This window comes from Dromaius novaehollandiae, chromosome 20 (genome assembly GCF_036370855.1).
Source record: "Dromaius novaehollandiae isolate bDroNov1 chromosome 20, bDroNov1.hap1, whole genome shotgun sequence".
Lineage (NCBI taxonomy): Eukaryota > Metazoa > Chordata > Aves > Casuariiformes > Dromaiidae > Dromaius > Dromaius novaehollandiae.
In genome coordinates, this window is record NC_088117.1 from 11,314,564 (window position 1) to 11,341,332 (window position 26,769).

The 26,769-nt window shown below is 54.9% G+C and overlaps 1 protein-coding gene across 5 annotated transcripts in view; it reads right to left on the bottom strand.

Moving 5' to 3' along the window:
• The window catches only part of GPSM1 (G protein signaling modulator 1), a 70,334-nt gene that overhangs the window by 24,652 nt on the left and 18,913 nt on the right, over positions 1-26,769 (bottom strand). For all 5 annotated transcript variants that reach the window (XM_064523875.1, XM_064523873.1, XM_064523872.1 and 2 more), the window contains exons 2-10: positions 23,603-23,824; positions 22,945-23,080; positions 22,515-22,657; positions 20,425-20,548; positions 19,254-19,369; positions 18,777-18,932; positions 16,804-16,912; positions 13,948-14,074; positions 765-835 (exon numbers count right to left, since the gene is read on the bottom strand). In XM_064523875.1, coding sequence (XP_064379945.1) covers positions 765-835; positions 13,948-14,074; positions 16,804-16,912; positions 18,777-18,932; positions 19,254-19,369; positions 20,425-20,548; positions 22,515-22,657; positions 22,945-23,080; positions 23,603-23,824 — 1,204 coding nt within the window. The remainder of the gene's footprint in view (positions 1-764; positions 836-13,947; positions 14,075-16,803; positions 16,913-18,776; positions 18,933-19,253; positions 19,370-20,424; positions 20,549-22,514; positions 22,658-22,944; positions 23,081-23,602; positions 23,825-26,769) is intronic.

Sequence of the window (26,769 nt, forward strand, 5' to 3'; positions counted from 1 at the left end):
CTTCTCCCCGTGACTCAGTTCTCACTTCTGCAACATGGGAAATGCTCTCGGGGACGCTTGGGAGAGCTGTAAATGGAAAGCGATGGATGAAGGTGAATTATTTGCGCAAATGACGTTTCCAACAGGCAGAGCACAGCTGCCTGCCTGGCAGCTCCTCGGGGACCAGGCGCGACAAGTCCCCTGGCCACACCAGCGCCTGCCCGCGGGGTCCCCACGAAGAGACCCAGGGAGCTGGTGGAGCATTTTCTGAGAAGCTTAAACGTTTGCCATGGGCGGAAAGTGCCTCCCGGCTGGCTGCGGAGACAGCCATTGCCCTGGGGAGACCGGGAGAGCGCTGATCCGCTCGGATGCGACGCTGGGGCACGGCGGTCCCGGGAGGCCCTCGACGCCAGCTCCCGCGCCGTGCTGCCGCCCCTCCTGCCCCCTCCTCGCCCGCCTGTGCTCCGTGAAGCACTGCTGGGCTAACGAGGGACTAACATTTGCCACCAGCCACTAAAGGGGCTCAAACACTAACAATCATCCTCCCAGTAAAGGGCTATTTTTTCAAAAAAGCCTAGAAGTGGCTTTTTCAGCTTTCAGTTGTTAAGCATCTCTTTAGCCAGAGCAGCTGTTCCTCTCCTCCAAGCTCCCTCGAAACCCTCTTTGGTTAATCCCACTGACTCCAGCGATATCTGCTAATTGCCTGCTCCCCCGCAAGCACGACGAGCCATTACAGCTTCCCGCCGACGCTTCATCGCCGAGGCCGGCCGGACACCTCTGCTTACCTTTTCGGAAGGGAACTTCAGGAGGTCTAAGCTGTCCATGCTGTTTCGCTGGATCCTCTTTGGCCTGGCCCCTGCAAGACAACGCGCTCTCGCATCAGGAGGGTGTCGCTCCCCGGCAGCACTCACGTCACGCAGACAAAACTCCAGCCGCGGCAGAGCCCCGGCTCCGCTAGCGCGGTGCTACGAAGTCAACGGCACAGGATGCTGCAGCTGCGCCGTCCTTGGGGCTCCGTACGCTTTGTTCCCTATTGTTTGGGGTTTTTTTCAAAACCACTATCGCAGCGCGGTCAGGGACAGCTTGGGCTACGCGAGGCTCTTGATGCTGAACCAGTGGCGGGGTGACGCCGTGACCCTGGGTTTGAAAGGAGGCCTCGGGAACTCGAGAGGAGCAAACCCTGCTCCTTCGCACAGCGGCGCGGTCAGGGGACCGGCACTGAAAACAGCATAACAAAAACACAGTTTAATGACTCTGTGGGTTTGCTGTTTATCTTCGTGTTTTTAACTTAAAGAATGTATTTGAGACACATCCGTGAGTTTTTCTCCAGTCACAAGGGCTGGAAAACTAAGTGAAAGAGCAAATATTCTCAGCCTGACGGAGGGCTGGCTTTGAGGGTGCAGAAACCTTACCCTGAAACCTGCAATGAAAACCAAGATTTAGCAGCACTGGTGATGCTTGCCTGAGATCTCAGAAAACTCATTTTGATGCAGCATTGTAGAAATAGCAGACGAGGTGGAAACCAACCCAGGTTCTGCCAAACTCTCCTTATCCGCAGGTCCCTTTCCGACCTGCTCCCGGCTGTTACCGCCTCGCTCGCTGACACACAGGGCTTTTCCCAAACGGCCCTGGGACGCCTTTACCACGCCTGGGAAAACCGCTGCCCTTTCCCCCCCCCGGCTCCCCTCCCTCGCTCCCTGCCCACGGCTCGGTTTAGCCGAGCGCCGCGTGACATCCCGCACCGGCAACGCCGAGCCGGGCACAAGCAGCAGCCTGGGACTCGGGGTCCCACGACGACTTCCAAGCCCCAGGGGAGGCTCCCGGGGGAGCGCGAATGGATGTGTGAACCGAGAACCCTCCCCACGGCGAGCCTGAGAACGGAAACCACGAAGCGCCGTGCTTCCTGCAACGACGGGCTCGCCAGACCTAGCGATCCCCCGGCTTTCCCCCCGCCACCTGATCGCGCCGCTGCTCGCAGCACGGTGACTCCCGCGGACCCGGGTGCTGCACAGGCTTAACGAGAGAAAAGGCCCCAAACTCGCAAACTGGTTCAAGACGACTCAACGCGCACCGGCCGCACCGGGACTCCGGACGAGACCGCTGCGTCTCTCACTGCACCAACTCCAGAGACAGAGCCCACGTCAACCAGGGCTTTACTAAAGGCCACCCATATATCACAGCTTAGTTATAAATGACCTACAGTTAATTTCACCACCCCTCGCTTCTCCTTCGCTACCTAAAGCGATTTACCTTTCGCAGTCAAAGAGCCAAATCAGCAAATCACTTCTGCACGTTTCTGTCTCTCTACTCCAGAAAGCACACCAGCACCAGCTTAATTTTAAGGTGATTTCAGTACGTGGCTTTGAGTTCAGAAAAAAACGACGGGGTTAGCAAATAGATGCTGAGTGGATGTTCATTTGCCTAGGATAAAAAGATCTGCAGCGAGGCCAGAGAGGAAGCAAAGCATGCAACGATACACGCAGGCACCATCGCTACCAACCTCCACCCTCTTTCACGCAGCAAAGCCAGTTCCTCGCTTGGCAGCAGCTCAGCAAAAACAGGATTTGCTCCCGGAAGGTCGGCGCTTGCTGCTGACATTGGCCGGGGTTCAGACACGGGGCCGGCCTCCCTTCGGAGCCGGCAGGGAAAAGGACCGGGCCACCCTCGGCAAGGCGGGGTGAACTCCCCTTTTACCGCTTTGTTTCGGGCTTTGCTGACGCGGGCTGAGCTTCTCGCAGCATCGCCTTCAGAAGGCTGCGAAAGGCTCGTGCTGCTGGATACCAAAGAAAATATCCACATGGTTATTCGCTGCCTGAACACACTTATTACCAAAGGCTGGACGTGCACTCGGCCACGAGGACGCCTGAAATGGTCCTGCCACAAAACGGAGACGGCCGCCCTGCTCCGGGGGTGGGCAAAGAGGCTGCTCCACGCTACAGGGCTCTTCCTCCACGTGCCAGATCCTCCAGAGCCTCACGCGCCCCTGGGGCATCGGGGACCCCAGTTTTGGGGGTTTTTTTCCTCCCCAGCGAGCAGCGGGCACCAGCGCAGGGCCAGGGCTGCTGCCGCGGCCTCGGCCGCTTGCACACACAACCCCGAGGCACCAGGCAACGATGCTTCGGACATCGCTGCAGCTGTGCACAACTCCCGGCTTTCCTCAAAATCAGCCACAGCCTTATACATCCAACAGCAAGACGGGGCTGCACCAAGAGAGACCTATAGACTTCTACTCCGTTTGCACGTTTGGCTTTCAGAGCGATGCCCGAGAGGGGAGGCAGCGCCTGGAAGCGAGCGTGCGTCACGGCAGCTTTCAACGGGCGCTTCCAGGAAAGCAAGGAAGAAGCGAAGTGTGCCTGATTAGATAAACAGATCATTTCTAACAGTCCAAAGAGTCCTTAATTATACACCTCCATCCTCAGGTGCTTTTGTACCTCTGCAATAGCATTAAACCGCCGGTCAGAAACCATTAATCTCTGATCTGAGAAAACCTGCCTTCCCCTTAGTTAATTTAATATACGTAGCCAGCTGAGACGAGCCCCGCAATTAGGGCATGCGGAACAATTTGTTTTTTCAGTTGTTTTGATGCTGATGTTCCTCTGTTACCGCTTAGATCTCACACTCGGTTGAGCTGAGAGAGGGAGAAGGGAGGAATTACAAATCCAACTCCAGAACAGCCCAGCTTAGCTATTTTCTCCCACAATAAAGCAACCAGCTCTAGGGCCAAACTGGCTTCAGGCACAAAGATGCCAGCGCTAACTCTGCCATCCTCGCTTGTACAGAGCCGCACCGCGGGTAAAGCAAGCAGTGACATTAAAACGAGCAGCTGGAAGGAGTGAAAGGCTGCCTATGAGTTAGGGCTATCCGCCAGGCACCAGATTGAAGCAGGCAGCTATTTCCAGCAAGCTCACAGCAGCATCTCCCTTTCCTCCGCAGCGGACGCGCTCGCCAGCCCGCGCGGGACCCCTGCCCGGCAGCAGAGAGGTTTCCGTACTCACGAGCACCCGGCGGCAGCAAGGTCCCGCTAACGTCCCATCTCCGAGCGGGACGTGCCCGCGGCGGGCTCCACGCGTAACTCCCAGCCTCCTCGAAGTAGTTTCTCCCAGAAATACTTGCAACTCCGCCTAATCGTCGGCAAAAGTTCGGCTCTGTCCCTGCCTCTCTCCCCAGTGCCGACCGACAGCAGCAGCGGCGGCAGATGCAGAAGGTTGAGCAGCTGAAAACCTGGGTCTGTTCCTCTGGAGGGTTTTTTTTTTTCCCCTCCTCTCTCCAGTATTTATTGGCATGTTTACGAAACCTACTGCAGAGTAACGGAAAACCTCAGGGGCATTTCTAAATGCTCTCTCTGTCTTTAAGGTTTGCTGAGGACTCTAATCAAGCAAGTTGAAACCTTCTTGTGAACATCACCTGAGCGCCGCTCCTGACTGGCTGCATTCATGCCTTGTTTTTCTGGAGCTCCTCAGATGTTGCTCTTCTCAGTGCTCAGCGTTGTTGTTTCTTTTTAAAATATTTTTTTTCCAAAATCTCTCCCCCCCCTCCCCTTATGATCTCAACACCACCATTAACCAAGTTTTTTCTTTTTTTTCTGGACTTTGCAATTCGGTTCCTTGGGCGAGGTTAACGGTTTTCGCATTCCGGTATTTTCAAATGTGCTGAAGCAGTCGCCTCCCAACCTGGAAGGGTGCGACGAGCCTTGGGAAGGGAGGAAATTTACTGGAGCAGAGCAGGGGGAGAGCACGCGTGTGCGTGCATGCATGCACCTGAAACAGCCTTGCTCCCCCTAGCTCCCAAATAGTCCCTGTTCTTCTGCCTCTGGGGCACTACCCCAACATATCCATGGGAGATGCCCATCTTTCTTCCTCCCTCACATGGGACAGTCCCTCTGCGCACAGCAAGCACTGCATCCTCCCTGCAGGTTTTCTCCTCTCCCTTTGGTGTCCATCACCAGCTCCAGCCTGCCCGGAGGTGCAAACTTGGTACCGACGCCGAAGGGAAGGACGCGGCTCCTGCGCTGGGGGAGGCCCTCCAACAGGCACGGCTTCAGTTTTTGGGGTGCAACTAGAGGGGAAATGTGCAGTAGCAAAATCCTCTATCAGCACTTTGCTACAAAGCAATACGTAATCTCGGAAAACACAGGAAAGGAAGTGTTTTATCATAGGATGGCGATGAGGTCACCCCACCTAAGTCTGCAGTAGGGCAAAGCTGGGTAGCAAGAGCATGGGCAGAGGTTTGTTTCTCTATGGATGTTCTCCATATCCAGCTGGGGCTCCTGAGATGTCAGAGCTGATGAGATCGAGCAGAACGTGTGCAGCAGCGACTCAGGGAGCCCTGCCAGGAGCTCTCATCAACTTGACATGCGCTTTGATGAGTCCAAGGCTCTCCCTTATCTCCAGCTTGGAGAGCTGCCCACTCCCACCCGGCTCAGACAGAGCGAAAGCCCCAGGCACGGACCAAGCGACAGTGCCAGGAGCAGGCCAGGAACCGCCGCAGCCCTCAGGGGCGGCTGCACCACCGGCAGCAGGATTAAACCCGACGGTGAACGGGGACAGGGCCAGCACCGACCACCCGCTCCCGCAGCGAGCCTGGCTGGGCAGCGCGCACGAGAGCTCGGCGTCTTGCCCCACGCCGCCTCGGCCCCACGGGTTGTCCCACAGGGAAGCAGCTTTGCACCTCCCGGAAAGAGAGCGGACAAATCTTGGTGTAAGCACTCGCTGCATTTTCCCCGTTTCACGTCTCTGCATCTGTATTAACTGAGACACCAGCCTGGCCCTTGGGTGACTTCTTCCAGCCCAGGACAGTGCCTTCCCGGGGTTTGTACAGACCCCAGCATCTCAGGGCCTCGATTTTGGCAGACACCTCCAAGCATTGCTGGAATACAATTAAATTAGACCAACCAGGCAGTTTTTTCAGGGGGAAAACAGGCTCGTAAACCCTGCTGAGCTCAGAAGTGACCATAGAGATAGGGTCCAGCAATCGGAAAGCATGCAGAGCATCTCAAATCATACGCTGCTGACATCTAATCAGGAAATCTCTGTCAAGCTAGTGCTCCATTATCATAGCAAGCTCTTCAAAGAGGAAGGGGGGGGGAAGCACAGCAGCAAGAAAATAGGAGGAAAAAAGCCTCCAGTAGGACAAGCATCTCATTTAGGGCTTTAATTACTCTTCAAACAGATAATGGGCTCTGGCACCATAAATCCACTTGACCTCTATTATTGCCTGCACTCGCATGATAAATGCTGGCATTTGTTTTCCCAGTTGATGTTACTGGGGTAGAACAGTACTTCTCTCTAGATAGAGAAAGCAAATGATATCGGTTATTTACAATGACTGAGTCATAAAATGCTGGCACCAAGCTGCTGTGTGTCAATCTACGGCAAGGACCATTCTGCTTATGCACCTGTCCTTTACAGGGGAAGAGGATTAGGGGAATCCTGGCTTCTCTGGCCCTTTCCGTGTCTGAGGATGCAGCCAGACAGCCGGACCGGTGCGCGGGCTCTCCTGGCTGCCCACAGCACCATCCATGGTCCAGAGAAAAGCCAAGAGCAGGTATGGCTTAGAAGTGAAAGGCTAGGGCAGGACACATGGAAAGGATACAGCCTAGCCGTAGCTAAGGGCCAGGGAAGCGGTGGGGAGGCTGCCGGCGGTGTGTTGTCACGTCAGACTTCCTCGGCAATGCTTTGGTCCCACGCGAGGCCATGCATTCCCAACCTCCGTTATCAGAGCTGGGAGCCAAAGGACAGGCATGAAACCTCTTCTGGTGGGAAGATCAGGCTCCATGTGCTTGCTCTGACTGGCTCTGAAGTGCTGTATTTGTTGGCACACGGAACAGCACACAGCTGAGCAAATAACAGCTTTCCAGACAGACCCTGAACACTACAAAAACCTTTTCCAGAATAACAATTTTGCAGAGTTTTTTTTTCCATGGCAAAACTGTTCCAAGAAAAAAAAAAAGTATATACAATATGCAGTAAAAAAGTCAGTCACTTTTGAATCGAGATGCTCTTGTCTGCCTGATTTGGCAGGAGACGCTTTGTGTATGCATCACCCAAGCTTTGCATCCTCCGAAATCCACTCTGACAGCTGAACAACTGGCTGAAACAACAGCGATACTGCACAGCTACATGGCACCCAGGAGCCCCTAGACAGGGTGGGCAGCTAGCACAGGAGGCTCCTCGAGCCGGGACCGTAAGGAGACGCGCTGGACAACATGCCAGGAGGGCCTTCACATCCATGTGGAACAGATGGGACTTGGAGCAAAATCCCACCTTGGAGGCAGAGGTGGCACAAGGCTGTCACTTCCCCAAGCAGCGACAAAACTGATGCAGCTCAGGAAAGCTGCAGTCTTTGGGTGCAAGGTGATCCTGTGTCTCACAGCCTGACAAACCATTACTGACTGCTGTGGTTTTGGGCATGACCGATTCCAGTTTTCCCATCTGCAAGGGGCACTAGCTTCTCCCTAGCTGAGTGAGGCTTATTTGCAAATACATCCTTGGCAAATACAGGCCAAAAATGAATATAGTGGCTCATATTTGCAGGATCTACAAAGTACAGTCCGCCCAAGCCGTGCACCCAACCCCTTGCCACCTAACGAAGACAGTCGAGTACAAGCCTTGGAGCTTGTGGGGGGCTTGGAGCCACGTTAGAGGACTTCCATGGCCATAACCTCCCCCAGGCAATGCTCTGCTTAACAGATTAACGGTTGGGGGGACAGGAGGATTTTCTGAGAGACAAACCAAACCGAGTGGAGCAGACTGGGAAGAGGTGTGTAACCTCAGGGCTAATCCAAGAACAGCAGTGAAAGGCTTGGCAGGAACACCTGGTTTTCTTCTCAAAAAGCAGCATCTTCTCTGCCAGGCGACAGCAGAGCCTCATCACCTCCGATCTTCCATTATCAGCTTGTGTTGAACAAGCTGAGATCAAAAAGAAGCCGAGTTTGAACTAGAAAGCGACACACAGTAATTAATTCAGGCAACATCCCCAACAGCTAAACAAGCCCAATTAAGGCAGCTGTGTCCTACAGACGGATTCAGGGAGGGCAGGAGAAACAGTGACACTCCTGCACTTGTCAGAGGCTTGCAGCGGATCAAACGCCCACAGTAAAAGCCTCTGAAGAGAGGGACAAGGCACTTGACCCTCCTGGATGCTGCTGTGAATCGGAGTCGGCTGCCGGCAGCAGCCAGGCGCTTGCCAGCTCCTCAGAGGCGGCTGCCCACACCGGACTTTGGACCCATGCCTTCTGATCGTCCCAGGAGTGCCAGAAATCCTGCCATACAGAATCCTTTAAATGATAAAAAGTAGTTCTACCTGGATGAGAGAGAAAACTTTTCTTGCTGGTCCCTCTCTGGCTCTGCTCACCGATTCACTTGCAGCACAGAGGCACCTTGTTCCTACTGTACCGCTGAACAGAAGAGCATCATGACCGTAGGCATTTCCTGCACCTTGGCCACCAAAGAAAACTGCCCAGAGAAAGCGCGGCTGGGAAGCAGACAGCACCCGCCAAAGCTGGGACGCTGCAGGAGCCTGGAACACCGGCCAAAGCGCTCCAGGCCTCCCCGCGCAGAGCGGGAGTTTGTGCGAGGAACTGACCGTCCCCAAAGCTTGCTCTCCCCCCGACAAGAGGTCCCTTGAATCGACGGAAGGCTTTGCCAAAAGCCACGCTGTGCCTTCTCTGCTGCAGGATTCAAGAACCGGCCTCTTCCTCGCTCTTCCCTTCCAGCACTCGCCATCTGCCCTGACGACATGGTAAAACCTGAGCTTCACGAGCACAACGTCATCTCCTCCGGTCCTGGAGCACTGCCTCTCCCGCGAGGCAGAAACGCCTTGCTCTACTTTGCATTTACACTAGGAAGGAGGCTTGCTTATACACCAAGATGAGAGACTAACCTTAAATAGTTCTTAACACTTTGGTAAGAATACTTTTAAACTTCACAAAGGCAAAGCTGGGGCAGTCTAAGCTGAGTGCTAAATAATTCAATTTAAATCCAAATGACTCAGAGGTTCATTCCCCCCTCAGTTCAGTGCTGCTGAAGTCATTTAACAGCTGTAACAGCAGAGGTTACTCAAATTTAGAAAGGTCTCATCACAAAGACAACAAAAAGGCATCCTTTGTACATCTTTGCACATCCTAAACCTTCACCTAGAAACAACCCTGTGCAAGCAGCGCTCCTGCCCTTCCAGCCCTGCTCCCTTCAGTGTCACAGCAAGGGCCACCGCAGCTCCCGGGCCTCCCTGGAGGCTGCCTGCGGGTGGGGGAGGCAGCGAGGAGCGCTCGCCCAGGTGCACCCTGAGCACACATCACTGCTCACGAGCTACGGCTGCCCTGAACCTCGCTGAGCACAGAAAGCCATCGGGCCACCCTGCGTCCTGCCTTCTGCTCGGGCACAGGCTGCTCTGCTGGAGTCAACGCCGCGTCCCTCGAATCCCTGCACGTGCAGGGCACAACTGACCTGCGCAGCCCCGGCTTTCCTCTTCAGGATGAACCAAGGCAGAGCTGGAGCTGATCAGCCGAATTAAGCATGGTTGGAGATGCTTAATACTAAACAATTTCAATTGCTACAAGCCATTAGCATCGTTACCCCCACACTTGTCTGTGGGGAAGGCAAATGCCACCTCCTTGCTGCCTGGGGAGGCTCTCCCGGCTCGGCCAGGGCATCTCCCGGGCCTGCAGGGACTGCGGTCCCTCCCCGGGGCCGCTGCTCACACCTGACTCACGGCTCCCGTCAGCCGAGCCAGGCAGAGCACCCACCAGCTCCGTCAATAAATACTTCCCCCAACACATGCTCCTTTCTGCACACTCAACTGCGGCCCCAGCGAGCAGGGCTGCCCGCTGCCAGAGAGGAGCCAAGGCTTCAAAGATCCCTGTGAAGGAGACAAGCTCAAACCTGCACTGAGGGCACAAAAAAGACCCCTCTCCAGGCGGGAGAGGGGCTTCCCGCACGCCCGGGCACGGCTGCCCACCGCTTCCCCACGGGCAAACGCAACCGGAGCAGGGCTTCTCTCACCGGGGACGAGCGGTGCCAGCGCGGGGGCTCCCGAACGCCGACGACACGCAAGCAAGCGGAGCACTGACATCCCGGGTCAGCTTTTGCTTTGGAGAGGCGCCGAGGATGCACGAGGAAGGACGGAGGAGAGGAGCTGCACGGCCGCGCTGTTCGGCACGCGCGGGAGACCCGAGCTAACCCGCGCCAAGCGCGTGGGCACCAGCGGGCTCCAAGCCGCTGCGGCTCCCTGCAGCCGCGCCGGGATGCGGCAACGCCGAAAACTCGCTCTGGAAAAGCGGGGCCAGCGCGGGCGGCCAGCGCTTCCCGGCAGGGGCGAGGGCAGAGCCGGCGGTCTGCACCCGGGACATCTCCCGGCTCGAGCCTGTGCTTCTCGCCACTTGTAGCTGCCTGCAAAACAGCTCCTTACGGGCATCACTGCATGCCAAACAAATGCCTACCAGCACCGGAGCCTAACCTGGGCTGTGCAAAAGGAGGCAAGACCATTTGGCCATTTTCAGGGTCGCATTTCTGGGTGTTTGCAGGAGCAGATACCGCCTGTTTATTTGTTTTGTGTCTGAGCTACTTTCCCTTTTCCTTCAGTTTGTTGCTTTAAGCTCTGTGTTTGCATTTCTGCACAAGGTCGCTGCTTTCACAGGACTCTCGCAGCACCGCCCCCCCCCATCCCGGCGTCCAGCTTTGCCTTCTGACATCCCGTTGCTCTCAGCATATTAATTAGCTCAGCAAGAGCAGCCAAGGCAGCAGAGGAAGCATCAGACAGGCCCTCCTCCTCCTCCTCCTCCGTGGCAGGCGATGCCCCAGGCTTCGAAGCAAGGGCAACCGGGAAAGGACATCGGAGCTCGATGGTCCAGCTCAGGGGTTTTCAGCTAAATAGCTTTTCCCACAACTGGTGGAATAAGGTATTCCATAACGTGCCTGCCCCCTCAGCCATTTTATAAGCTTGAGCAGGGAAAATAACCTGAAGGGAAAGAAGAAGGTGAAAGCTCTCCTCTCCAAGAGGCTTGTTGACATCGAGAGGCAGGACTGGTTCAGAAGGCAGCTTGAATCGCAACCATCTCACCTGCTTCCTATCACAGAAACAGATGTTCCTCTCGCTGCAAACTGCTGCTATTAATAACATAAATCATTATGCTGCTTCTAGTCATTTAACGGGTGCACAGGAGGGCACCAAACTGCCTTGCAGCCATTAAACAAGCCTCCCTCTCCTCGAGGGCTCAGAGCACCGGCAGCCTCGGCCTCCAGCGAGGTTCAGGACCACAGGGCTGATACCAGACAAAGCTGGGGAGAAACCAGGGACACCAGACTCCTCTCCCCACATCTCCGTGCAGCAGAGCACAGCCACGGCCCAGAAACACAGATACCTCCGGGCTGGAGTGCCACCGCTTCCCAGTCTGATTCCAGGTTCAAAAAGCAGCAGAACAGCTCTATTTAGTGCAGAAAGTTGCAACTACTGTAAAAACAAAGATCTGGCCAACTGTTTGGTACTCTCCTGCGAAACAAAGCGCTGGGGCAAAGCTGCTGAGAAGCTGTGTCCAGTCCCCAGGCTTTGGCCTCAGGTGACAAAATCACGGGATATTTTCCCTGCAGAAAGCTGCTACCAGAAGACACAAGTCAGCAACCCCCGAGTAGTGGGTAAACCCCTTCGAAGCACCCCTCGCTGCTTCCGACCCTGCTGCTGGGGACGTACCCTACGCCCTTTTCGCCTGTCTTGCCACAGGTCAGGAGAGCCTCCATCACCAAGGGCTGGCTTTTACCTCCCGGCAGGCTCCTGGGACACGGCGAGGAGCAGCATGTCCTGTCAACTAGGAAAGCCCTGCTCTGTCAAGTGCTGTTTTCCCCCCAGAGAACATTTGTCCTTGTGTTCACAAGAGCCCCAACCTTGGACACCTGAGCAATGGCACCGCGGATGAAAAAGGTTGCTGTAACCTCCAAAAGCCTCTAATTACTGCAGCACAGCCCCTTTCCCTCCCCCTCCAGCCATCACACACCGACTGGCACAGCTTTGGCTCACCAGAGGAGAGGAAAAGCACAAGATCCAGATGTTAACATGGCACGGGCACATCTGGATCACTGAAGGGCAGGGAACAGCCCATGCGCCCTGCACTGGCTCTGCCTTTCCCTGCCTCGTCCATCTTCGTCATGTCCAGCGACTCAACACGTCTGCCCACGTGCCTTAAGCAAAGTCCTAACCTCCAAGTGCTCCCCAAGCTCAGGCGGTGAGAGGGGCTGGGCCAGGGAGGCGGTGGGACACCCAGCTCGGCGCACGATGCCCCACCAGTCCACAGCAGGTTTCACTCAAGCCCAGACTACAAAAGCACACACCTCTGTGCTCCTGTTCTTATTTTTCCCAGCTGGAAGTCTGTGCACTCCCGGCTACACCATACGGCTACAGCTGCAGAGCCCCTCTCCCAGAGCCACGGGGCAGATGAACATGGGCCAGCTCCTCCCGCTGCAGCTCTTCCACAAATATGCATGCACATCTGGTCAAACATGTGTCTCTGCATGCAGCAGTCATGCCCACAGTGTCCTCAGTGGTGGACTCATCCCATACCCCTCCATTCCCCAACTGAGAGGCCTGGCATCCACACCAGCTCCTTTCCGCCGCGCTTCACTTTGTCCCAAGAACAGCAGCATCAAGGTTAATTCCCTGTCCCCCATGCACAAAAAAAATCATTTGCCAAAGGGAAGGACCTAATGAGGTGTCAGAAGTCAATGGAAGGCCCTAGCTGTTAAATTCACCAGCAGTCATGAGGATGGAGCTGACCTGGGAGAAGAGGCTGGCGTAGCTGTTATGCCCTGCACGGCCTTCGAGGCGGCTCTGCTCAGCTCCCACCGCAGCTCCTGATGGGGCACGGCAGGGCACGCTGGCCACGTCCACAGCTCGACTTCCCTGGAAAAGCTTTAGCACTGCCGTAGCAGGCTGCACCTCCAAGGTCAACACGCAGAGCAAACACTCGCGCCCAGCCCTTCTGCACCCCAGAGCGCCAGGGCCCCAAAGCACGAGCTCTGAGCCAGCGCTACCAACAGCAGAAAGCACACGGACGTTTTCCGAGGCAGCGCGAACAAGGTCACATTTAATCAGCAAGCACCTCCTGGGATGCTGTTTCATTTGTGTGAATTAACGAGCCTGCACACAGCCACGGAGCGGCCAGCTGGAAGCACCCCACGCCCGGCACCCACGAGCATCCGCGGCGGCGGCTCCAGACGGCCCCGAGCCGGCGAGGCACCAGCCCGGCGGGGACCCAGCCGCGTGCTCTGCACCCCAGGGAGGGGAGGTACAACCAGGGCAGTGACAATGCCATTTTGTCTGCTGCGACCAAGTCTCGTCACACCTCTGTTTCTGACTCTGGCATCGCCGTGGGGGCTGCAGGGGTGAGACAGCACCCAGCGTGTTGGTGCTCACCACCTGCCTTCAGCAAGGGCCGCAGGCTCTTTCCGCGGGTACTAATCAGAACTGAAGCATCCAAAACTGCCAGTCACCTTCTGAAAACCTGCTCTATCAGTCAAAACAGTTAAAAGGGGACTGCAGAGCTTTAAAAAAGAGAAAAGAAGGCTTTTGCTGCTTGGCACAATTTCATTCCCAGTGCATGTTATTTCTGTTAACCCACTCCGTGCTCTTTGCAGGGCTGGATCCTTCCCTGTCCCTGCAGCTCATGGAGAGGGGAATCGGAACCTGCTCACGGGCTGTTTGTCGGAGGAAGCGTTTCATGTCTGCCTTGCACAATAACAACTCGGCTGCAGAAAGACGGGGAGGATGGGCCACAGGGCTGCACTACAAGTGTGTGCCACAAAAAACTCTCTCATCCTCATGCTCTCCTTGCAAATGTTTTGCAGTCTGCCTTTCTGGCAAAGGGGCTCGATAGCCTCGTTTCGCTCCAGCATTCACATTTCCTCCCCAGACACTTGCAAACACCTCCCGCCCCCCACGCACCTCCCCACGTCTTTTATAAGCCCTCCAGGGCCAAAGGCTCACCTTGTGCTTCGTAGCCAGAGTAACGGTGGGCCACGCCGCCGTCCTCATCCCCGGGGCCCAGGCCGAGCGCTGACCTGAGCTGGGCCACGTTCACCTGCGCTGTCAGCTCACCGCTCCTGTCCCCGATCTACAGGGTGACAACAAAAGGCTGCTGTTTAAAAGGCAACGTGCTCTAAGCAAGCAGCCCCTGACAAAGATTCCCAGCCCCACACCAGGGCAAACACGGCCATCGTGTTTGCTCGGTCCGTCCCGCAGTGCGCATACGGGCTGGCAGAGCGCCCCGATGCTCTCAGCCCTCTTCTCCGAGCATTTCCGCGGCTGCTGAGCACCAGACAGCCACACCGCGACCGGCCACACGGGCAGTGTCACATTCACGGCTCGGATACTCCAAACCCCCTTCCCTCCTGGCGCGGATTCAAGTTGTTCCTAGGGATCTGCCCACACAAGACTCCAAAAAGACGACACGTTCATGCAATGCCGCACTGGAAAACGCCCTTCTGAACCGACCCTGCGGGTTCCACCTGCTAGGAAGGGCAGGAGGAGGGAAGGAAGAGAACTGGGGACATCAAGGGATGCTAATTTGAGAATTTCCATTCCACTTGTGGCTTATTTGACAATGAAGTTTTGAGACAGTCCAAGCTCCTATTCTTCTCTTCTGAATTGTTTCCAAACTCCCGTCTCCCACCATGTTCAAGAAGGGATCTTTCCAGTGGCTCCTGCTACTTAAAATGGGGACTCGTATGACACGCTGCTGGGAGCTCCTCGAAGGTTAATCAAATATGAAAATTACTGTGCCACGTGTCACCAGGGAGCACAGAAAGGTCTCATCTTTAGAGAAATAACAGCCTCTGTGACAGAAGGAGACCTTGGCTGTTCCCTTGCAGTAGCCTGACTCCTTATTAAATGCCTCGCAACAGCTCTTCTCTGGTCCTTTGAGATAGACTCTGCAGTATGAGCCATCCTAGAACAAAATCATTAATCCTCATGTTATTTATGACAAAGCCCCAAACACCACTAAAGGGAGCCAGATCAAGCGGCTTATCAGCCATAAATCCCCTGCCAATTACAAGAGATTTGCTGTTGACACCATCTCCAGAGAAATTACCATGTCCTGATTAGGTCTTACAGTCCTTGATGCGCTCTGTTAAATGCTCCCCTCCTTTCCACTCATTCCAGGTTATTTCTGAGGCCCCATTAACACCAGAAGACGACTGGCAGGAGAGCAACGAGGGCATCTACCGCACACGCTGTAGCAGAGCCCTGGGTTTTCTGCCTTCAGCCTGGCTCTCTCCGTTTCCCAAAAGCACCCAGCACACGCAGAGATGGGAAAGGCACTCCCGAGCAGCGGCCGAGAGCTGGGGCAGGCTCCAGGATGTTCAGGAATACATCCTTTAACCCAGCTGCTTCAGAGGAAATCCTGCAGCAACCTTTGATCGCATCTGAAGCGGCTTCTGGTGTAGTCACTCCTGGCAGATTTCGTTTTAGATTCAAACGTCACCATCGGATTTATGTCGGTGGGGGAGGGCAATAGGAGATGAGTTGTAAAGATTGGCGTGCAAAGGTTTAGCTTCGTTACGTTTTCCTGGGCGAAATGCTGGTGCCTGCTCTCCACCGACTACGAAGGATTGAGCCGCGGCAGCACAAGTAACTAACTTTGTTCCCAAAGGTAAAATAAAACATCGGCTTTGCAGCAGAATCACTGGATGCTGCCACGGGCCCCCCAACAAACAGACACAGCCCTGCGCCAGAATTAGCGACGTGGGGGAGCTCATTAGCCGCCTGCCACGAGCAACCTACTCCTGACATGCCCTGTAATCAGAGCCGTCACCCCAGGATGAGAACAGCACTGTGACCCCCCCCCCCAAGGCTCCCCCCACCCCAGAAGTCACCAGGACCGTCACCGCTCCTGTCCCCCGTCACCTCTCGCTGCACCGCACGCAGCCGAGCTGCCATCTGGCTCTGAGTAATCGGCCCCCCGCTACAGCACTCCTAGAAGACGAGCTGGAGAAGTTAATTTGTCCTAAAATGCACAGGGCCAAGGAACAGCATTTCTTCTGCATGTCTGATAAGTATAATTAAGTGCATAATTAGGCTGGTATGTCAGTCCTATTTCAGGATTTAGCCAGTTTAATAGACAGGCAGAAGAACACACAAAGCACTCGCACACGATGATTTCAATTAGTGCTTCAAAAGGGCAATTTCTCCATCTGGGGAACGCTAAAGAGGCCATGGCTGATTTCCTCGTAACACGCTGGAAGAGTAAACACCCCTGTTCTTGCTTTCTGTACTTCCGAGGCACCTAAAAAGGCCTCCTGGTCTCGTAGCAGGAAAGCTGCAGCTAGCTGGGCAAGCAAACCTGAAAGCCTGTGCAGCTGCACGAGCGGATGCCCCAGCAGTGCTGCTCCGGCACGGCGTCAGCTCGAGGCTGTGCTCACATCCTCGCCGGCACCCGATTGCATCAGGATCAGGATCTCGGCCAGGATCTCACGGCTTTGCTCTCGGGGAGGGGGCCTTGCTAAAGGACTGGACACCGGCAGGTATCTGAGCTCCTAGGTGCAGGACAACTCGGGCAGCAGACTGGAGAACTGGCCCCAGGTCTTCTCTCACCCAGGAATATCAGTTAACAGCAACGCATAGCAAATACTGCAGCCACAGTTAGGTGGATGCCTGGGATCCTCCTAAGACAGGGTGTTTTCCAGCCAAGCTCTGCAGTTCCCAAAGACAGCACTGAAACAGCACATGGACAGGGGCTTTCAAGAACATTAATAGCCAGAGAACTACATCAGCGTATCTTACGGGCATAAGAAGAAATGTCTGATGGACCGATTCCCTCTAACCTGAACCAGTTTCTCTTACCTCTTGGGAGATTTCAAGATGTTTCCTTGCAAAGTGCAGGGCTTGTTCGTGGCTCCCCAGGGAGACGTAGGCATTTCCGAGACTCCAGCAGGCTCTGCCTTCTCCCACCCTGCAAAGCAGGAAATTGTCAACCACAGAAATGCTGGGCAAGACACAGCCCAGCAGCCCTTTCAGGGCCTCCCTCTCGACAGCCAGGTCTCCTAGCTAAGCTTTCACCTACGGAAAGGTTCTGCAAAGGGAAGTGAAATGCACTTTACATCTCAAGCTCTTATTCTGCTGAGGCCAACAAGATCAGGGGATGAGCAAAAGCCTCGGAAATGGGCCTGTACCCAAAGTGACAACAAGCTAAGCAGTCCAGCAACGGTCCAGATGGTTTGGTTTCATTTGTGAGCACCAGCCTGGGAGCAGAAGCCAGAACCTCCCTCCAGCTTCCACCTTGCACAAAGATTTCTCTCCAAAGACGCACAATGCACCTTTTCACCTTCAGCCTGCATCTGCCCTCGAAGCCCTCACCTCATCCGGGGGGTGAAGGGTGGACAACAAGCACGGGGGTGTCACCAGTCAGCAGAACCGATTCAGCATGATTATCTTTCAGACAGAGCCAGACGTTCAGCACCCTCCCACTGAGGTCCACAGGAGGAAAACAGCTGCTCCATCACGGACACACACTCACGGGTGCCCCCAGCAGCAGGGCACGTAACGCCCAGCCCTGCTCTTCAACAACAGCCCAGAGCTAAGTTAGCAAGCACACGGCAAGGAGGAAACATTGCAGGCGTGCAACGCTCTCCTGCTAAATACCAGGACGGCATCACCCAGGACGCGTGCACAGACTGAAGCTGCACAAATAGCTGAGCAAACACCGTCCTGTTCCCACAAGGCCTCCAGCGTGCAGCCCCTTATATTGAGAAGCTAGAAAAATAGGTGAACACAGGACCCTGCCCCGAGCAGCCCTCGCCCACCAGCCGCACCGGGCACACGGGTGGCCCTGGAGCAGCTACCGGCCCTGTCTGTACAGGCAGGTAGAGCCGCCCTGCTCAGCTGAGCCTGCTCAGCTCTGCAAACCAGCAGATGTGGGGGGCGACGGGATAAAAAAAGCACATGGGGGGGCGAGGGGAGGTTCAGCGTGACTGCAACTCCCTTTTCAGAGGTTTGGGCGGGTTGATCAGCATTTAAACATTTTTCTTGTCATCCTGTTCAATACCTTCTGCTCATGGGGTGTGTTCCCAGAATTCAGGAGCCCACAGCCTGCACCCCCACAGCGTGATTCACCCTTGGGTGGGATTACACCTTCCCGCAGCAGATCCTGCCGGCACAGTACCGGAGCTCCCATTTTAATGTCCCTGCTCCATCTAGTGGAGGATACAGCGAGTCATTAGCAGCAAGACACTTAACGAGCTGTAGCAAGACGCCAGGACAACAGGCAGAGCATCCAGGAAAAAGGAGCCACCTCCCAAAAGGCTGAGGCCAAGTCTCCTAACGGAGGAGCAGAACTTACTGCCTCCCCACCGCCGCTTGTTTCAGCGTGGAAGCTCCCAGCACTATCTCGGAGCAACGAGGACAAGGTGGTGTGCATGTCCACCGGCACGGTTTCTAAGGAACAGGTGATTATTGTGAACGCGAAGAGCTTCAGAAGGTCCCACTGGGAGAAAAACAGCAGTAGCTGCAGGGAGAAGCGCTGAAAACAATGGTTTTCTTGAAGTACCTCTTACCAGGAATCTAATTCAACCCACGCTGACACAGCTTTAAGGGCATGATCTCTGAAAAAAGGCTTGAGTGACACGATAAAGTCTTAATCACGTTGCTTTCTTAACAAATGACTGCACTAAGGCACAGGTTCTGAGAGATTTCTAAACACCTTTTGAGAATACAAGTCACTGCTCTTCAGCCCCAGCTGCAGAGAAAAATAAATCAACAGGGAAGGGCCAGTGCTCTGCGCCCCGAGTGCAAACTGCGTCTCCTGAGGTCTCCCTTACCTGTCCCCCAGCTCCTGTGCTATCACCAGGTGCTTTAGATGGTACTCGATTGCTCTTTCATAGTCTTGAAGCAGCGTATATGTGTTTCCAAGACTGTAGCAAGCCTGGGCTTCCACCGCTTGGTCTTTGAGTTGTCTGGAGAGCTGGAGAGTTTTCCTGCATGGAGGAGGTAGAAGTGAAGAGACCTAGTCATTGCGGGACACCTCTGCAAAGTGGCAGGAAAGTCACTGCTTTGGTGTGGCATCAGTTGATGTCGATGCCTGTCACATGCTGCCAGGCAGGTGACAGCATTACCTGAACACCAGATCCCTGCTGCAGGATGGCAAGACCTCCTTGCCCTTAACCTCCCTGCTGAGCACCACACATGCAATTTTCCGAGTCCTTTGTCGCATCCCCCCGAGCCTATGGATTCACTGCAACAGGTCAGGATTTCCAGGGAACGCCTGCCCTGAGCCTGCCTTAGCAACCAGCACTTACTTGTAGTACTCAGCAGAGATGTCGAACCTCCCGAGGAAGATGTGCGCGTTGCCCAGGTTGCTGTACGCTCTCCGCTCAGCTGCCTTGTCCCCAAACTCCTTAGCAATAGCGAGGCGCTGCAACAGACACAGAGCAGTGAGCACAGGCTGGACACTGGCAGGTTTCTGTTAAACAGGAAGATTAATCTCTTGTTTTGCAAAACTCTCATGCAGGAAGGTAGTGGTACACGTGCCTATCGGGGCTGGATACCACCGGAAATCTCTCCCTCTTTTGCAATTCAGCATCAGGAAGGACCTTTGGAAAAGTGGAAGTAAAGCCACATCCTGCTTTAACTCCCACTCCAGCCTGGTCAGAGCACATCTGCTCAGCTTGAAGTGCCTAAGGAGTTACGCACACACTCCGGTAGCTGAATGAATGGGAGAACGGAGAGCTTCAAGTCAGGGAGCGGATGGATGAGGCTGATGGACTGCAGCGTCCAGGAACACGTCTGTCACGTCGCACGGTGCTGCGGCACAGCATGAACGTGCACGTGTGTGCGCACTTCATCTCACCGTCTGCACCGCAGCTGCTCCCCAGATCCCGGACCCTGCTTGCACACCTCGGTCCTGCCTCTCCCGTCACTGCTACCAGCTCCCTGCACTTCCCCACCTCTCGCTCTCAGCTTTGCACAGTGCTGAGCGCTCCCCGCCATCCAGCAACTGAACGAGACTCTGCACTGGAAACTGAATTGCATTTGAATGCCGACAGGGACTGTGTCACCTCACCCCTCTGTAAAGCTTTATAGAAGCTTATTATGTTCTGCAAACAACATTTATTCCTGCTTGGCGGCTCTTTCAGCAGCTTAATTAAATTCATGGTTTGCATTTATTAAAATTTATACTGACATAAATTAAGAGCAGAAAAGCCTTGCTAGGTCCAGCTGCAAATTTGCCCTTGGAAATCTCCTGTGTGTTTCCAAGCCAACAGCAGCCTTTCCTGCAGCCAGGCGTTAGGTGCTGAGGGGGAACGGGGCAAAGCGTTGCTCAGCACGAGTTAGCACAGCAGGGTCAGACCCCGACGTGCACCCAGGAGAGAGCAGCAGCTCAGGGCAAACGGCTCCCTGTATTCGCTGGGAAGAAAGGCTGTTCCCTCAATCCCTGGCCCCGGGAAGAGCGTCGAGGCCATTTCCTACCTCCTTGTGGAAGGCTATAGCCTCACTGAAGTTGCCAAGTAAGTACTGGGTGTTGCCGAGGTTGCCGTAAGCACGGCCCTGGGCAGCTCTGTCCCCCAGCTCCTTCACCAGAGACAAGTTCCTCCTGGAAGAAAGCAGAGCAGCACATCTGGTTACGCACAGCTGGACCCCACATTAAATAAGAAATGGTCAGCCCAGCGCATAGGCGGGACCAGAAGCGTAGGAGAACAGAGCTTCCCCCGGCAGGACAGGGACAAAACTGGCCACAGGAGCAAGATCCACGCTCGCAAGCCAGGGCTCTGTCCTCTGGGCTTCCCAGCCTCTTTCCCCTTCACACACACAGGCAAGCGCAGAGCTCCCAGACGGCACAAAAATTTCCCCACTGGCTGTGCAACATGCGTCTTTTTTTGGCAAAAGGATGGACAGCAATACACAGGCACCATCGCATCCTCAGAGATGAAGAGACCAGTGAGAGACATCATCTCTTCATACAGAAAGGCTATTAAAAAAATCCATTATAGAAGCAAAACTCTTCAGCAGGAGAAGATGTCAGCCCCAAAGTTAAGCCTTGTGAAAACCTTCCTGCGTGGGACGTCAGCAGGAACTTTGCAGCCATTTAGGAAAGGGAAGGGTGTTACAGCAGGACAAACTACGGATCCATCCCAGGGACAAGCAGGACCCCAAGGAAAAGCCTTTTGCCTTGGGTGGAGCAGAATCCCTGTTCCCGGCCCAGCAGGGCCACGCACACGGATCCATTCCCAGCACAGCCAGCAGAGAGCAGCAGGGGCTGCAGTAGTTTTCCTTCCAAAAATAGCTAAAAGCAGGAGCAGACTGTTGACCTTAATTGCATAGATCATACTTCGATCTACACTGAATTTTATCAAGACAATACCAGGGGGAACTTTAGCTCTAATTTTTAAAAGCTTGCAGTTCCTTTCTTGCCTTCCTCGAATAGAATTTGCTCTCACACCTGGACCCCTCCAGGGAATATTCCTTATTCATTGCAACATGCAAAACATCATTCTTGAGAAAACGAGAGTGCGAAAATAGCAGCCTGCAGCTCTGGCCTCGGAGATGAAACAGAGGCCCAGCTCTGCCTCTGCAAAGCATAACATTTCTGTGCCTGCCTGTCCTCCCTCCCACAGCTGCTCCTCCCGGAGCACCCAACCGCCCGGTGCCTCCGAGCAGGTGAGTATCAGTCTGCAAAGCATCGGGGTCTAATTCTCATCTCAGCTGCTGAGCCAGACACAGCTGGTTGCACCCACAGAACAGTTTTCCCTCTTCATTCTTACACAGAAAGGGAAAATTACAAACCAGGTACAAAAATGTGCCAGGTGCTTCCTTTTAAAAGCTCCCTGGTGCTTCGTCTGTGCCATGGGAGAGTAACCAGCAAAAACGAATCCTTCACTTTCATCTATCAAGTTTAATGGGCACAAAATCCAGAGGCTGAAACACATCTCTTGACTAAAGCTTCCTCCTCGGCAGGTTCAGTGCTAACCATCCCTTCGCAGGCTCCCCAACCCCCTGTGCTCTGCGGACAGCACAGCCTCCATGAAATACCGTCCGGCATTACATTACTTCAACCCCTGTACGTTTAAGCTAATACAGTATACCGAGGCACATACGAAAGCAGGCAAGCTACGCCACGTCCAGCAAGTTTCAGCTGGCAGGATTTCCAAGCAGGATTTAGAGACGTGCAGAGTCTATACGTGTGGGAACTCAGAGCAGGACAGCCGGTGGCCTGATTGTTAAAGATGCTGCTCCCAGTCTCATTCTTTATAGCGAGCATCTTGCAGAGCTCACACATCCTCAACAGCTCAGGAAATGCCTAAGAAAAATGCTTCCAATGGGACTCAGTAAAACTGTCATCTTGCACGCTGATAACTATTAGGCTGATGACAGCTGCCTCGAGTGCATCTAGCCTGCAGATCCCGAGAGCTGTCAGCAAAACAGGAACACCACAGATGCGGATTACGTTCTGAGCAGGATGAGCCCAGCAAAGGTGCACCTGCAGGCATTTTATCAGCCACCGATGCCCGACCAGCCCCGCTCCCGGCAGGAGGAAGGGGTAGCCAAGCCTGGATACTTACTCATAATACTCTGAAGCTTTCTGTAGCGTTTCCTTGACTTCTTGAGGCAGGTAGCCAGGGTCTTGTGCCATGTTCCAAGATAAGTGCTTTCCCTTTGCATGGTAAACATTGCCTATGTTGTAGAGTGCTCTGGCTTCACCTACCTAAAAGGTGGGAAAACGGGGAGCAAGGTGTTACACTTCATACTGCAAAAGGGACCTTTCCACTGCTAGGCAGAGATGTTCAGCCAAAGCCAGGAGGCCCACACTTTCCTTCCCCACCTTCAGCGTCACATCAGCTGTTACTGTCAGAGCTGCAGCGCAGCCAGAAAGGAGTCTTGCACTGCATCTCTTTCCAGAGCCAGCTTCCACCAGGTCACATTTGCTGGCTCGCAAACAGATTATTCTTAAAGACAGGAAATATTTCCTGTCAGCTGCCAGGAACCAAATACCTTGTCTCCCTGCTCCTGAGAGATGTCCAAGTGTCTCTGGCAACAAACGACAGCTTCATCAAACTGCCCGAGTATTTTCAGTGTATTCCCGAGGTTGCCGCTTGCCTTTGCTTCTCCAATGCGGTCCCCAATGGTTCTGCAAGACGACCAGAGGAAGACAAGGGGCTGTTAAAGAGCTCGCGTACGTTTAATCACCAGCTTTTGGAGGCAGAGCTGCAGTGAGCCAAGCAGCTGCGTGGTGCGGGCACCACAGTCAGCAGCGCGCAAGCCCGCGGGCCCGGAGCGCTTCGTACGGGCTCGCTCCGTGTTGGAGGTGGATCCTTACTCACTGCTCTGCTTTCCCGGGTGATCTGCGTCAGGCTGCTCCAACGGCTTAAGGTGTGCTACAAAGAGGAGCTGGGGGTGGGAGAGCTGGACACGACCCTGCTCTTACTCCTCGCGCCCTCCTCTGCCTCCCTGCCCCGAAGGCGGCTGGCCCAGTCTCGTTGCCTCCCGAGTTTCCCACAGGACAGCCATCCCCCGTCTCAGGGCTCGCTTGGATACTCGTTTCTGGGGAAGGTTCCCTCCGGCTGTTGGACTCAAACCCTGCAGATCTTTCCTTCACTCGAGCCCTGACAGATCGCGTCTGATCAAGCCGAACCACAGCCAACGCACTTACCTAGCCAGGGTAAGGTCGTGTTTATGGTACTCCAGAGCCTTGGAGTACTCCTTCAGGTAGAAATAGGCATTGCCCAGCTGGCTGTAGATGGCACTGAGCGTCTTCAGGTCCTCCGTCCCCACCTGCACCGCTGCTTCGAAGAAGGCTGCCCCAGCTTTGAAGTCCCCAGCCTTGCACAGGCGCTCTCCCTCCAGGGCCAGCTCCAGGCAGGATGCCTCCATCCTGCCGAAAGCAAGGCAGCCAGGGCTAGGGCTTGCGCTGCAGCTACCCGCGCTGCCACGCAACGGTTAAAACGTTCACGTCGGCGTACACCTCTGCTCACCGCGCCTGGCACAACCGACCGACGCAGCGTGCCTGCGCTTCCACGGCCGAGGCCAAAGCCCCAAACAGGCTTTAAAAGCTACAGGTAACATTTGTGAGAAGTCATCTAGGAGTAAGTCTCGCTTTCCAAGAGGTGCAAGCAGGTAAGAGACACAGCGTGGCAGGGAGACAAAGTCCGTGTTGTCCCAGCAGAGCAGTTTCCAAACCACGAGGCCCCCCGGCCCCTGCCAGCCCCCCGGCACGCGGCGCAGGGCTTATGCCCTCCAAAAAGCGAAACCCCCCGAGTACCGGGCACGGGAGCACCAGACACACTGATGGTGTTTGCAAGGGGCAGGAGACGGCCCCGAGCCGTCACGGTAGGAGCCGGGACAGGGAACTCGGGCCTCCTGACTCCCCGGCCTCCCGTTCGCACCAGCAGCATCTGCTTCTCCCGTGGTGGTGCAGGAGCCAAGCACCCGGGCTACCCGGGCCAGAGCTGCTCTCCGCGGGGTAACAGGGAGGGTAGCCAAACCGTAACACGTTTTTATTGGATACCAGGGAAAACTCTGGACAGTGCAGAATTCCTTGGCTGAGCAGCCTGCAGCGCTCGGCGTCTGCTTTCCATTAACTCGCCCGCTGTCACTTTTTCCACAGCCGCTCTCCGCACATCAGCCTCCCAGCTCGCTCCTCGCCCTGACACCACGGGGATGGGCACACGCAGTGCCGGCCGGGCCGGCACCCCACCAGGGCTCGGAGGGAAGGGAAGCATGCAAGTCCCCAAGTCACCGTCCCCCAGGCTCGCTGGGGACAAGGCAGGTGTTTGGAGACATCCCGCCTGTTGCCGAGTCTGCCCTTACACGAGGTGGATGGACGCAGCATGTTGCAGAGCAGACACATGCTGCTTCTCCGTTCCCAGACTTCTTTGATCTTTTTTGCTCTCTTCTTTATCTATTTAAAAAGTCAAAGCGATCCATAGGCCAGAGGTAGAGATCTTCTACTCATGCACAGGAGGAAAACAAAAAAGCTAACTTCTCCAGTCAGAAAAGTAAGGGTCGGACAAAAGCAGGACTTGTTTTATTCTATAACAAATACCCCAAAGAGGTTTCTACTCTAGTCTCAACGAACAAGTACTTGCAAGGAGCTGGACAGGAGTACGCAGACCAAAACAGCTTGCTGAACACCACTGCCGCGACAGCAGGGCGACTGCCACCTCCTGCAGCCGGTCCCTGCCGGACCCCAGGAGATGTCCCCACGCTGCAGCCGCCCTCGCGGTGGCTCCAGGCCTGGCACCGGGTCTCTGCGCCTTGCCGGGGCCCCGCGTGGCACCCGGCACCCAGCAGGGAACATCGTGCTCCAGCGCGGGACAGGTCACCAGGATGCCCAGGGACAGCAGGGAGAGCTGGTCTCAGGTTCTCCCTCCCAGCACCCTTGGGACTGCTGTCTGTCCCCAGAGCCGCTGAACAACAAGGAAAAGGGGATTGTGAAACAGCCCAAACTCCCACACAAATACTTGATTCCAAGCTCACTGCAAAGCCTGCATTCGAGCGGCTATTTTACCCGGGGAAGAAAGCTGCTCGGAGCACCACTGCGACGTCAGCCCCTGCCTCGGGGGCTCCCTGGTAGCAGGAACAAGAAAAAAACGTTAAGACTATCATTACTAAAAACGTTTAGCTCCTCTCTACCGATCCCGCTGCCAGGCCACATGAAAACTGGCAAGAATGAGCTCACGCTACAGCACGCTGCATCGGAAGGGCCCATTCCCGCGTCGTGGGAGGCACCAAACTCCCACCAGCTCCAAAGCACGTTTGCAGCTTCTGGATCACTAGAAGGGATGTCTGGTGTCACCGTCATGCACTGGCACGTATCTGCCCATACTTCCCAACGAGCTGGAGCCAAGCTCCAGGCTGGGCTCCTGGAGAAAGACAAAGACCTTACACTCAAATCAGCAAGACTCAATCCAAGCAGCTTAGCAAAGATGAACTTTAAGAGTACTTGAAACGTGGGAATGAGCCGCTACCGAGGAGCAATGGTGGGTTCCAGGCAGACGACTGCAGAGAGAAGCAGACTTCAGAGCTCCCGTCCAAGTTTCAACGTAAACAAAGCTCCTCCCAACATCCAGGGCGTCTTTGAGACTGAGCTTAGCAAGTGTAAACAGTCTAAAAACTGAGCTGGAGACCAGGTTCCCTAACTCACGGCATCAGTCAAGTACAGATCAAACTTTCTACGCAATTTAAATCGCTTTAAATCATGGATCCCTTCCCCGCAGTACAGACAGCCCTACAGCAGCAAAACTCACGCTGTAGGATGCTAAGAGCAGCATCTTGCTCAGGCTATATTTGCCAGTGAAAACATGAGCAGAAGTGAAAATTGTGCCTCAGGGCCTATATTCCGACACGCACACACGCTCTGGGCGCTTTCCTGGTGTTCCCATAGTAACTACTCAGGCATAACGCAGTGACATGACCCTCCAATACACACAGCCTTTAATTAAAATCTGTTTGTCCTTGAGCAGGCTGCTCTGCAGTGTCTGACTTGTCTAATTAATGTCACTGCTCAGTTTGGGACCTAAGCAAACCCAGGAAAGGGAGAGGAGGCTTTTTCTCTGCATCGCCCTCAGCCAAGCCTCGTCTGCCACGGGAAGGGACGAGAGCTGAGAACAGCAATTAAGGGAAATTATATATATGTATATATATAAAAAATACATATATTACACACCCACACACAGATACACATACATCTCTGAACCAACCTTGACAGACTCTGGCAAAGGAAAGGGAAAGCACTGACAGACTCAAGTTAGAGCCTGGTTCCCCCAGGAGATCACGCCTGAGCCCTCCTCTACCTCCTTTCCTGCAGGTCACGCATTG